The 13,529-nt window shown below is 42.4% G+C and overlaps 1 protein-coding gene across 1 annotated transcript in view; it reads right to left on the bottom strand.

Moving 5' to 3' along the window:
* DHRSX (dehydrogenase/reductase (SDR family) X-linked) overlaps positions 1–9,838 on the bottom strand; it is a gene marked incomplete at its 5' end in the record, with an annotated part of 28,963 nt that extends 19,125 nt beyond the window's left edge. Inside the window, one exon of the mRNA XM_009706076.1 lies at positions 9,631–9,838. Coding sequence (XP_009704378.1) covers positions 9,631–9,838 — 208 coding nt within the window. The remainder of the gene's footprint in view (positions 1–9,630) is intronic.
* Positions 9,839–13,529: the final 3,691 nt, after the last annotated feature.

Genomic DNA, 13,529 nt, shown 5'->3' with positions numbered 1-13,529 from the left:
CTTCTTGAATGTATTTCAAGCATCAGCTGAATCTAGTATTATAAACATTTGAAGTACTTACTACCTCCAGAGATCTGCAGGCCCTCTAAAGCGATTAGAGTTTGGTGTATCTGTGCCAGCCTTAATCCACTTCCCCAGATAACAGGCATATAAAATAGGACACAGGTGCCACAAACCTAAACCAGGCAAGAAAAATAAAAGGCCAGCCCCAGATCAAGGAGAACCTCTAAGGAGCAGGATCAGACATGTAAAATGCTTTACATAAGGACAGTACTCCGTATAGAGGATACAAAGTCAGATCAGATAATCCGTGCTACAAGAATATGCAATAAGATTGGGACCTGGATGCTTTTAGGTTTGGATTTAATGTACTTGTTTAGCAGGTTCTGATCAGCTACCCTTGTGCAAAGCCACTGATGAAGTACCAAAAACTTCATGATGATAGAAGTCATCATTTTATATGCAAAGGAAAATGGAGACCAAAGTTGTCATCACTGGTCATGATGTATGCGAGCGGTGATAACTGAATTCCTCTCTGAGAAATGACCGAGCTACACTCACAGCTTGGGCAGTCATAAAAATAGCCTTCGTACCTGGACAATATACAACCCTGACAGAAAAAACAAGCATGCTGCCCCGTAGTGCCTTTTCTACATCATTTTTAGAACAGAGCCACCTGTCAAAATGTACTCATAGTGTGTAATTTTATTTTCAACACTCTGAACTCCAAAAACAATGGGACAGCTTTTCTCTCTCTGCATTTTTAATCATCTTAGGATAGTATGAGACAAGTGGCAGACGCTGTGGAAGACTGCATTTTGCATCTCAAGAGCTTGGCAGGCAAAAATATTGAATAAGTCAATCAACTCCGGAGACACATTCAGCCCCAGCGTACTGCTGCCTGCCACAGGGACGCGAGGCAGCCGGGGAGACATCGCACAACGCCGCTCGCAGCAAAGCCGTGGGAACGCAGGACTGCCAGGCACAGGGCACCAGCTCTGACTCCTGCTAATCATTCAAAAAGTAACATATATACTAAATCGGATACACTCTTAATAAGTTAAGCTCGTAAGATGGTGGCGGCTGGCTCCAAGACTTCGATGAGCAATTAAGAGACATTGGAGGTGACTCATTTTTTCAGACCATGCCTAAGCCTAGGACCAGCAGCAGCACCTCTTTCCTACTCCAGTGACAGGAAAGTCAACCAGTGTGACAGGGCCAAACAAATACCACTATAAATCCCATCCCTGATAAGCTGTCCAAGTTCATTCTTGTTTTATTGCACACTGTTCAGGTTTCATCCAAATCCTCTTCTGCATATGTTCTGTATTCCCCGCAGAGCGCCTGGTCTGTGGTAACATAACTCCTGTGGTTACTTCCCCTTTCCAGCACTGAGATGACAACAATCAAATGTAGTCATTCGCCCTGAAGAAAAGAGACTGTTTAAATATATAATAACAACATATAGAAACCACTAACCCTGGACATATTGTATAATGACTTGTGCTTGTGCCACATCTAGGACCAAGTTCCTTCTAGAAAAGTGGGGGCTAGAGCCACTGCACCAAATTCCCTTCTCATGTTTACCTATTAAAATCCACCATATCCCATGTATTTAGCTGAGAACATAATGAGAACAAAACGAACCATGTGAACTACATCTTGCAGTATCTCAGTACCTTTTCTAAAATGCAAACACAAATGTTTGGGGCTGGCAATCGTTATTGTTATAGTCATTACTAAAACCAGAGTTATTCAAGTGACTTCTGAGTCGAAACTTTCCAAAACTCACAAAAATCGGGTGGTGGATGATCCTGTTATTTTAAAAAATGTATTTGCTGTTTCCAGTTATTCTTCAAATAATGAGCAGTGCTTGCTTTCCATGGTTCTCTCCTGTTACTTTCATCAAACTATTATAAACACATACAGGCAGTACACGTAACTACCCGTGTAAATGCATGGCAATATCTATGTGATAAATAGTGGAGGCACACGATTGATTGTCAACATATATGAAAAATACATTTCATACACAGCTGTGATTTCCTCACGTGTGGCTGCCCACAAACACATTTCCCACTTATACGGGAAATGGTCCGATACTCCAAACACCTTCAAGCTGCCATTTGAAAAAACAGCTTGATTATATATTACTTGTGAATACACCTTTCCAGCTCCTACTCTGTCCTATGCACATCCAAACCCATACTATCTTCAGTTCTTTACTAGCATCACTTGTTTTTAAAATAATACAAATTTAATGTCCTCTACCTTGGGATGGGATTCATCTTAACTAACTTTATAACTTTACATAGCACAGATGTCTACAGCTGAGCTAGTCACCAGAGGACCCCTTCGTTGTTCACAGGGCTAAACTGGCACTTGAAGGACTTGATTCATCTGGTCGACTGTTCATATTTATCTTAGGGCAAGACAGACCCAGTACTAGGAGTGACCATGAGGAGATCACTGGATGAACAGCTCTGATGGGGGCATTCATATTGCAGGCATTTATGAGCTAGGAGACCTGTCAGAGGTGGCTTCCAGACATAGATGCCTTAGACCACTGGAAAAGGGGATGTTTTCAGCTTCTTGGCAGAACTTGGCGCTTTGTGTCAACCTTTGAAAGCTCAGGATAACCATTACAAATCATGTCTATGTTGTTCATGGAAGAGTTTCCTTACTTCACATTGAAAGGTTTTTCAGTCTCCTTAGATTACTGTTAAATTAAGTACTGTCACATTCAGAGAGGGGGAAAGGAGTGCCTGTAAATCTCTAGAACCTCCTAAAATTAATTTTTTTGTAGTGAATAGGGGCCTTAGGTGATGGGGCTCTGCACTATAAATTTTATCAGCATTGTTTTGTTATGGATGCATTACTCACAACTAGCAAAACAATAAGGAATTTAGGTAGGTTATCCCCAGAGAAATACTAATTCATCTATAAGGCACACCACACCTGGTGGCAAACTGTCCGTGTGTGTGTGTATATATATATATACACACACACATATGAGTATGCATGTATATACATATGAATGTGCACTCCTACAGCCTCCTCCTCTGCAGTTCCTTATTTTAGTGATCTAATTCCAAACTGTTGCTTGCCCATAAGCTCGGTAGCAGGATTTTCCAAGGGAAGCCGGTGGTCTTTCTCCTTAACTCGGTGTTATGGCTCTTTCACATGGAAGAGAGAAACTGCCTGTAACCCCCACTCCTACCCTTGCTGAATGGGTCGTTTCAGTGGGGCTGGGGTGGTGTCCTCTCTCTCTGGCTCTTTCTCTCTCTCAAAGAGGTATCTGAGAGATACACTGACAAGGAAGAATAGCGGCTGCCCTGTATTCTGCTACCAGAGGGTTTAAGTTTCCAACAGCGTTGTATTACCTGGCTGAAAGAAAATGGAATTTTAATTACGTGGTGATGGAGGTAGAACTTCCCAGGTGTGTGAGGGAGAACTACAGTAGTGTGACGCTATAACCCCTGACTAGGGGGGTTATACTAGATTATGGAAAGGCTAATGGTCTAGTTGAAATTTCAAGAGTTTCTCTAATTCTCCAAACTTTCAACCTCTTTTTTGAGACCTTTACTTTAGAGGCATTCTGGTTACCTTCCTTTAAATGGACAGGAATCAGTACCGAGACCCTGGCATGTGTTTGGTCCACAGCAAATTATCTTCCTCTTTTGTGTTTCCTCCATTTTCAATGTCTGACTGGGAACAGATTACCATACAAAGGTATTAACCAAATACATAGGAAAGTATTGCCGAGAAATGTTAGCAAGAAATAAACTGATTGATGGAAAATGTCTTTCCTAACTAACTCTGTGGGTTCTGAATATGAAAATAGTTACAGATGATAGGTGCTGATGCGCTAACACTGGTTAGGCTCATATATTTTCACAAATTCTTAACTGTTTACTTACTCTCTCCTCATTACAGCAATACAGAGACTATTTTTTTCACTCTTTGGATACAAATTGAATGTCTTTCAGATAGAATGAAAGAATCTGCCTGAGCTGTCAAGTTAAATCAACAATTCTCTACCACACAGGAGTTAGGGATAAACCCTTTCTTACACAGTACAAATACCTGTTTTCACTACGCTTCTCACCTGCCAGCAAAATGATATCACAACAGTTCAGTCACATGCTAGTCCAAAAGTTTCACTCCAAAACTATTTCGCATAGGGCAAGCATAGGTTTGTACATAGTGCATAGTGTAGGTTTAGCCTGTGTTTCTTTAGACTATTTTCCAGGCTAAAAAGGGTCAACCCTGCAAGCAGTGTTAGACCTGGGGACAGTTTTCCTGTCCTATGAAGTCTTTTGAAAGATGGAAGACAGTCTTCCCGCTTCACACTGTCAGGAAAAATAAATGGACGCTTTTCTCTTTTTAACTGAAACTGCGGGACAGGGCACAAGACGGATCTCTGACTGTGGACACTGCTTCATTTTTTCGCTTGCTCCATGGCTGTGTTTCAGCCTGTTCCATCTAGCACCTCCAAGAGGAAGCCTGAGTGTGATTTGGGGATAGATCATGCCATCAGCTGCTCCAACTAAGAGTTATAAAGAAGAACTTCAACAGCCTTGACTCCCTCTGCTGCACACCAACATAGCCCCACCCATTCTGTGCTGTCCTGTTCAGCATCCTTACCCCTTTGCGTGCCATACACCAAGGCATGCAACACAAATCCTACACTTTCCTGCCATCAAAACATTCTCCAGCAACTCTCAACGTGTCTTTTAAAATAAACATTTCGACTAATTAGACCTGAGAAAACATGCACAAAAATAATGGTATCTTGGGATGCAGGAGAACAACAGGTTCAGTGAAGACCAGAGTCCAATGCTATTTAGGTGTGCACTGACAGTCAGCCTGCGTTAGAGCAGTCTGATCCTAATTAGCACAGGCACAAAAGACTGTGCTCCGAAGCCTTCTTATTCAGCAGTTAGAATAAATAAAGCAGCCAAGCTGCATTCATATACCCCATAACAGGCAGGACCTGGATGCCTACCCAAGTCCAGGGATTCACATGTCAAAAAAATACCAAGATCACCAGGATTTGGGAGCTCAAAGGTGGATTGCTCATTAGCCTTCTCAGGCGGGTCCCTCCATCTTTCCCCCTAGATTTGTTCTATGGATGTACGAATAACCAAATATTTATTAGATGGAAAAAAAGAAGCCCTATGGCTCTGAAGCTTAAATCCCTGTACCAATGCGTACAAAAATGGGACCTGTTTAACGACCAGAGTTACTGGAACAAAGTAGACCATTTCTTTCACTCTGATTTTGACCAGAATCCTACTTTCGATCTGAAAAGCCTTTTATAAAAATTAACCACAAATGATATGTTTCTGCAAGAAGTTTTCATTTTGTGAGAAAAATTCCAGACTAGCTCTACGTGAGGACCACACACTCATATGGACAGAAGATGTTGATGCTGATGAATTGCTGCTTTCAGCTGTAGAATTTAATTATTCTCGTTCTCCACAGCTGGCGGTATTGTGTGGTGATGTGTTTGTCTTCTGACACCTCGGGGGGGGGGAGAGAATGAAATGAATTTTCTACATTCACAGTGCCAAAGGGACAGTTCGAATAAGAAATGCTGCAATAAGACCTGCATGACTATGTCCTCTAGCATGAATGATGAATCCAGGTTCTTTAGATCTTGTTTACTAGTAGCACTTACAGACTGGAAGCATTTCTTTAAAAATGTTATAGGAACATTATGCTAAAGTTAAGCCTATTTTGACAGATGAAAGAAATGAACTAGTTTATATTGGCCGATTTCTAGCCTGTATTCCTGAAGTCTTTCCCTTCACTTTTACAGGCCGCTGGGGTCACTAATCCTACTCATTTTCAGTTTGTCAGTCAATAATCGCTTACATGGCACTATGTCTTCGGAAATGACAGCTGAGACAAGATCTGATGCGCAGTCTTTCTTCCACGATGCATTCCTGAATACAAGTCTGAGGCAGCTGAAAGGATTGAATACTCTGTATCTGATAATAGCACATTCACCAAGCTCATCTCAGAGAAGGTTGGGGGGAAGTTTGCAACACTGCTACACGGGAAATGTCTCTACTTTGATGGCATAGTGAAGTCGTACGAAGCAGAACAGTCCCTGCTGCTGGACATTAACGAGAGTCAACTTTTTTTTTTTTTTGCTCTAAGGCATTTTAATCGTATCACAAGCTGAGGCCATCTGGCTTAAGAATGAATATTCAGTATCTGTAGCAGAAGCAGAAATACTTGAGAGGGAAATAATACCTTCCCAGCTTCCAGCTCGGACAGTACCCATCACTAAAACTGGTGTGTTGCAGTTGGCTAAATTGCAATTTCATGCCTAACCAATGTCTTTTTAGGCTATTATTATCTTATTAATTAGTTATTGTTTACTAGTTTGGACTTTATGTCTTCAACAAGAAGATCACTATATGTTAAAAACTCCCAAAGGACAACATATTTCACCACCCTCTGCAGAGAACTGTGACAGCTCATCAGCTTTTATTTACTGAGAAGTCATAGGGCTAGAAATCAATTTATTTTTTTGAGGAATAAACATAATTTCTCTGTTACATGTGACAGGTGCAATCCCTGTTTAATAAAAATGTAGAGAAAACATTTGCAAAATGGAAGAACAAGTATTACAGCAGACAATAACTTCCCTGAGAAAGAATCGAGCTGAGAAAGAATGAAACCATCACTTCTAAAGGGCAGGCATTCTTTTCACAATTTTTACGACTGTCACTGGCTCCTTTAGCTTGGCCTATCTTATTTCTACAGGGGTGCCTTTCACTGCAGCTTGTTGGGGAAAAAAAGAACCGAAAGTGATTTGGCAGAGATTTTTACTGAGCTACATATGAAGACCAGAAGACAATGTTTCACAGTTCTGAGAAAATCAAGCTGTTAATAACTTTGAGTAAATTATATGTACATTTCATGGCCTATTTACAAGACTGTAGGTTTATTGCTTAAGTACCTAAATATCTTGAGGCAGGTCTGAGGTAGATACTGAGCTGACAGCCTTGTCTGCCACACTGAGCCACCTCAAATATGAGCAGCCCAGTGAGAGCTGAAGCCAGATTGTGATCCCTAGGAAGTATTTGACTTGAATGCAACTGGGACCAGTGCTGGTGCAAATGCATTTAAAGGTACTGTAGGCTCTGCCACAATATTTTGGAATTAAATCAAACATGTTGACTCTCTCCTGAGGGAATGTGATGTGATAAATACGTGATGCATTTCTTCACCAGAGCAATCTGGACTGCGTTGGCTCTCATGAGCACCAGGCTGCAGTGGGTGAAGCAACTTCCTGCATGCATTTAGAAACCTCTCCAGAATACTTCAAAGTGATAAAAGTTAGTTGAGCCAATATGATTAGAGAGCTATCACCTCATTTTCACTGCATTACTGCCATAATCCTACAAGGAAGGCTCATACATGTGCATTCGGGAATGAAATTCCAGGGGAGAAGAAATCCATAATACCAACTATCAGTTAATAATACCAGGCAACTGAATTTCCTTGTACTTCCTTTCTTACTTTTCTCAGGGGAAATTTACCCTAGTGCATAAGACCAACACAAGACCCACCAGGCTTGAATGCTGGATGCTACAGCACTCAGTACAGTGTTACTGAAATTGCCCGGCAGGCTGTCAACATGAGCTTGCCATGGAGCTAAACATCACCTTGTGATGCAGTTCTGCCGGAGCTGAACAGGACGTACCTATGTGATGAAGTGCTCCTGAATGTGAGAAAGGAAGGCAAAGTCAATCCCGAATACATAAACCTATCTTAAAGTAATAAGCAATAAGCAAAGAGTAAAAGTCAGAGCTGCAACTCAGAAGTCTAAGGGAGGACGGGAAGAGCAAGAGTTTCCCTCTCCTTTGGCTTATAGGAAAAACACATTGAGTGTTATATAAAAATGTGAAAATCTCAACCTTGATAACCGAAGCATTCAGTTATCCAAACCTGAAGTTATTCTGACTCAAAAAGCAACTGAAGCATTTGTTTTTCAGGTAGTACGCACATTGCACTTCCATGCAAGTCTATGTCTGTCTGTCACCTGTTGCAAGGCAGAATTCCTCTAGAGCAGTATCTCATCCAAAGACTAGGAAGTGATCCGGAACTATCGGTGGGATTGCTATTAGAGCTGTAAGTGTGAGACTTCCCCTTGTGATAAATCCAAATTAATTTTATGTGTGTTCAGTGACATCTCATTCAGTGTCTAAGCATGGTCACTACAATAGAAAAATGTCTCCTTGGGCACACCAATAAAACTTGATGGTACTGAGCGCTGTAAACAACAAGAGACTCAATTCTCACTCTCAGACATGCAAATTTTGTCAGAATTTTGTGGCTTTCGAGGAAGTGCTGAGCACAACCTAAACATCTACATGAAACTGTTATGTTAGCAAGGTGAAGTAAGTCCAATGAAAAAACATCACCACCTGAGACTGATATTTAAAATAGCAATCATAAGAGGCAAAACAAGTTTAATATATACAGTCTGGCAAAGCTGCATTCAGCTTCTTTAAGAATGCATTACATATTATGAGCATTCCTATTACAATTTTATTGCAATATTCAAGGTGTACTCAGAAGATACTATTATTTTTTTTAAATATGGGTTTATTTGTTTGCATCTTATTTTACAGCCACTCTTCCAGCCTCCAGTTTCATTTCTAAAATTAAAGCTAGTGATATTTCCATATCAAAGTTTAAAATTAATTTGCTTTGTGGGACATGCCCCTTGATCTAAAATACTTCACTTTAATTAGGACATTTAATTTTCTCTAATGGAATCAGGTTCCATTCACTTAATCCAAAACTACTTTCTGAAAGAGTTGTAAGCAGTACATTTTTCTCAGCACAAGTCTTCCTAAGGCTTGTCCGCATGGGGAGGTTGCACCTATGCAGCTAAACTGATTTCAGACTGATCTACTTACACCACTACAAAAAGCTACTGAAGTTAACCGTAACTGGGTCTGCCCCACTTCTGGATTGGTTTTATCAAACAGCTCTAAGTTTCCTAACGCAGACCAGGAAGAGATAATAGAAAATCTGGTACCATTACAAATATGTGTTAGGATGAAAAAACTAAATGAGAATTGTCCCACCTCCCAGAGCACGAGTGTCTGGACCCACACGGCCTGGAGTACGACCACTTCCCACCACCATTTTTGTACAGCTTCCTTCTTCCCTTTGCCCTCTTCTCTCTAATGTGTTGCGTACATGCAGACCATGCCAGAGCATGTCTGCTTCTCATTAAGAGGATGTGCGAGACATTTCTGAGGAACACTTTGCATATTTTGGCTCCATGTTAGGATGATGTTCTGCCGCCATGCACACACAAAGGCACATGGATAGATCAGGGCACAGACAGTCAGTGCATGGGCACAGACAGTGAACGGCATTCCCCTCCCTTACTGTAAGAGCTTGTTCCCTCCATTTAAAGTAAGTGTTTGTTCTGGGGAAGGCCTGTCTTTATCAATTTTGTACATCTCATCAGCACAGAGAAATGCAATAAATACTATACATTATGATAAAATCCAAAACACCTTCAGCTCCGCGCTTACTACAGCTCTCGCAACGCAAGGGCACAGCAACAAAATTATTTTAAAAACTGCATACCTTGAAAAATAGCCAGGCTGTCATCCATTTGGCCACTTTTACAACCCAAAAGACATGCTTGTAGAGCTCAGTATTCACTACTCCAGGGTCTACTACATTAGCAGTCACATGGCTTCCATTTGCAGTCAGAAGGTGCTGTAGTCGATAGGTAAATAACACAAGGGCAAGTTTGCTTTGGGCATAGGCTCCATGGGGTGAATACGAACATCTGTATACAGGAGAGAGAGGGAGAGAGAGGGGATACACATAAAAATAATCAGAAGGAAAACAGAATTGCACAAACATCAGAGGTACTGCATTTTGTAATGTCCAGCAAACAGCTATACACTGAGTCGGCACAACAAACAGTTATCACCGGCAGGCGTGTTGTTTGCTGGTGTTCTGGTGATTATTCCATCAGACACCAAATGTGATTTAGCAGGGGGAAGAATTTAAAATAAAATTACACAGTACCTGCCAGAATCTCTCTGTCAAACTGTTTTAACTAGAAATGCTGAGGCACCAGTCTCCAGGATATCATCACCTAGAGACCCTCAAACTACTCTCCCCTTCCTGACCGCCCTCTTCCCACACATACATACCCTGTTCCCACTCAGTAAATCCGTGCCTGATCATACTACACCTGGTTATTAATATTTGTATTGCAGCAGGACCTACTAGTTTCTGACAAAGGCTCCTGTGTTGGGCACAGTATCGATGAGTGAGGCAATCATTGCACCTGTCCCAGTGACACACCAGGTTACGCACAGCTAAAGAGATGGATAAAAAGATGGAGCAAGTGTAACCACAGTTATGCCATACACAGACTTTAGAGCAACAACAGCTGGTTGGGTCTGTGCCAAACAGGAGATGCGACGAAGGCACACAAATACGGGGGGCTACGGCAAAACATTACCTGTTGAGACTCCTGTGCACCTCTCTCACTTGGATGCTGAATCTGCCTTTCTTTCAAGTCAAACTTTCTAGGAACTGCTGATTAGTAGGGTTTCACTGCACGCAGGCAGCAGTGGGTTTTTTTCAAATAAACAGGCTAGTTTCAGGCAAATTAGCAGGTATGTTGCTTAAAATGCTCCTCCTGACTGGGGCCTCAGCATCACTTCCACAAATTCCTATGCAATGACAATTCACTCTTGTAATTACTACAGCCTCTCATCTAACCTTTTTTGTGCTTAGCAGAACCAAAGGTAATTCCTGGCATTACAGACGGCTCACAGGCAAAGCAGGCGGGAGCCTAAAGCAACGGGCTCCTGGGGCCAGCAAAGCAGCTCTGGTCCCCATCCCCTTTGCCTCTGCCAGAGCCTGGGGAAGCGGTGCTGCTCGCTGCTGCCTCCGACGTGGAACCAGAGGTTCGGGTCTGTGGGGCAGCAGCTGCTGCTGGTGGAGGGAGATAGAGGGGTGCCTACCCAGGAGCAGATCTCTCTTTCCCAGCTCTCTCCTCGCCTCTCCCCTAGTTGTTGTCCTGCCTCTGTGACAACTGCAGCTACAGCTCCATCCTTTACACCTTCACCCTTAGTGCAACAAATACGCGGGCTGGGGATGCTCCTACTCTGCTGAGAAGTCTGCCTTGGTTTTCTGTGGTTGCTACTACATGCAAGGTTTACATTTTGAATGAATAGCAGATATGTCTCAGAGCTCTTTTTGTTATCTCATTCTCATTGAATACCTTATTTATAATATCCTGTACACTTCACCACAGAAAGCCCTGGATGCTAACAAACAGGTTGACTCTCTGCAGAGGTATAAGGCTACTGAAGCAAGTTAACTGTTCATGTTATCCGAATGGACTCAGAAACTTGGAGACACAATGGTAAATCGTACAGCTGAGCTACAGAAAGTAAAAGACAACATTGAATCTGCAGTGCATCTCTTTTTTTTTTTTTCCTTCTTTTTTTTCCCTGCTCTATTCTTCTTCCAGCAAATCACAAACAAATGGGCTACAAAAGCATTATATAAATTGAGAGAGAATAAAAAAAGGACAGCTGATCATAAACAGCCTTTGCACCAACCCATGGCCTGAGCTATGACATGCTGGATAACGTATCTCCATCATCATAAAGATATCACCTGCGCCTCAGGGTAAAATGGGTTATTTTAAGCATAAAGAACAATCACTGCATGAATATAAAAGTGACTTGGCATTAGTCAGGAAAGTGCAGTTACATTTTAAATTCAGTAACGTCCGTGCTCTGATCCGAAACACTCAAAATGTCACCTTATGCTTCATACATATTTCAACCCTTTTAACTTGAAGGACCAGATCCTCAGCCACTATGAGCTTCCCTTGCGCAGCCGTGCGGGGCAGAGCTCTGGCCACCCATGGGAAGAAGCACTCATCTGAAGCCGCCTCCGGCAGCCAGCTGGCAGCCACCCCTGGCACTTCTCCATCGGTGCCACCATTCCCCCACTGCTGGAGAACACAAGCTGGGGCACGGGACAAGCCTACCGAGTTGAATTAGAGTGATCTTGTCTGGCAAGCGGGTCGCAGGGAAGCAGGGCTGGGGACTACTCTGACTTGTTCTGCCTGGGTCTGGTCTGGCCTTCAGTAACCTTCAGATGCCAGGCAGGAGGATGGTGAATGCTCCCCATGACTTCCCATTCCCACATTTTGTGCAAGCGCTGTTTTGACTTACCTTGTGGCAATGAAGCATGAACTACAAGGGCTGGATCCTCAAAAGCTTTGTACTTTGCATAGATATCTATGTCAGAGAAACACAAGTGCCGAGAAGATATAAAAAGCTATCCAATCAGCAAAGAAGCCTTTTATATCACAGTGCAGTGATGCAAATAATTTGCAAGGCAGCGGGGAATCACACTTCAATAACATACTATAGATATGAAGGATATAAAATTGGATATACAGAGCAGACACTTTTGGCAGAACCCCTGCAATGATTACCTGCTCTCTTCCCATTTTCTCTGTGTGTGTTTTTTGCTTTCCAGGAATCTGACATCAATGGCCTACATAAAACAGAGGAATAACCCAAACTGACAAAGGTTTTCGTTGAACAACTGTTTTGTTTGTGAGACTCCATCTTATTGGAACCATGTTGTTTAAATGCCACAATGGAAAAAAATCAACACTGGCTACTTGATTTCATTACATCCAGTCTTGACTTTATGCATCAGAAAAATAGGAACACGTAGACTCCTGTATCTGCACCACGATCGCATCTCCCATGTACATCTCCCATGTACACACATGTAGAATCACAGAATGGTTTGGGTTGGAAGGGACCTTATGGACCATCTTGTTCCAACCCCTCTGCCATGGGCAGGGACATCTTCCACCAGATCAGGTTGCTCAAAGCCCCATCCAACCTGACCCTGAACACTTTCAATGATGGGGCATACACAGCTTCTCTGGGCAATCTGTTGCTGTGTCTCATCACCCTCATTGTAAAAATTTTCTTCCTTGTGTCCAATCTAAGTCTACCCTCTTTCAGTTTAAAACCACAAAATGTATTCCTCTTACACATGGAATTACCTGGTTTTAAAGCCTATGCATCTAAATCTAGCCTCTCTAGGCGCTCTTTGCTCTGTATGTACATATCCTAGACTGAATGAAAGCATAATTGTATACGAAATAAAATAGGATTGACATTAGGCATTTCCACATTGCTTTCATTTTCTGAAGGCTCCAAAAGCTTTCTGAAATGAAAGTGCATATAAGAGGCCAACCAACCCACAGCAGAGCACAGCTTACCAGCACACTGTGCTGGCACACCAGTGCATGCGAGGTGCCTGTGACGCTTGGACCCCTGAGGACACAGGGTACTGATGCTTCACAGCAAGACAGGCAGACTCTCCAGCAGAAAAACTCTACCTCCTAACTAGGTGGGTCAGCCAGACGAAAGACTTCTAGCTCCCAGCTCCCAGTGGTATACATGCATGGTGAGCAG

The sequence above is a fragment of the Cariama cristata genome, unplaced genomic scaffold, assembly GCF_000690535.1.
Source record: "Cariama cristata isolate BGI_N322 unplaced genomic scaffold, ASM69053v1 scaffold11598, whole genome shotgun sequence".
NCBI lineage: Eukaryota > Metazoa > Chordata > Aves > Cariamiformes > Cariamidae > Cariama > Cariama cristata.
The sequence above is the reverse complement of the archived record's forward strand: the minus strand, read 5'-3'. Positions and strand labels throughout refer to the sequence as shown.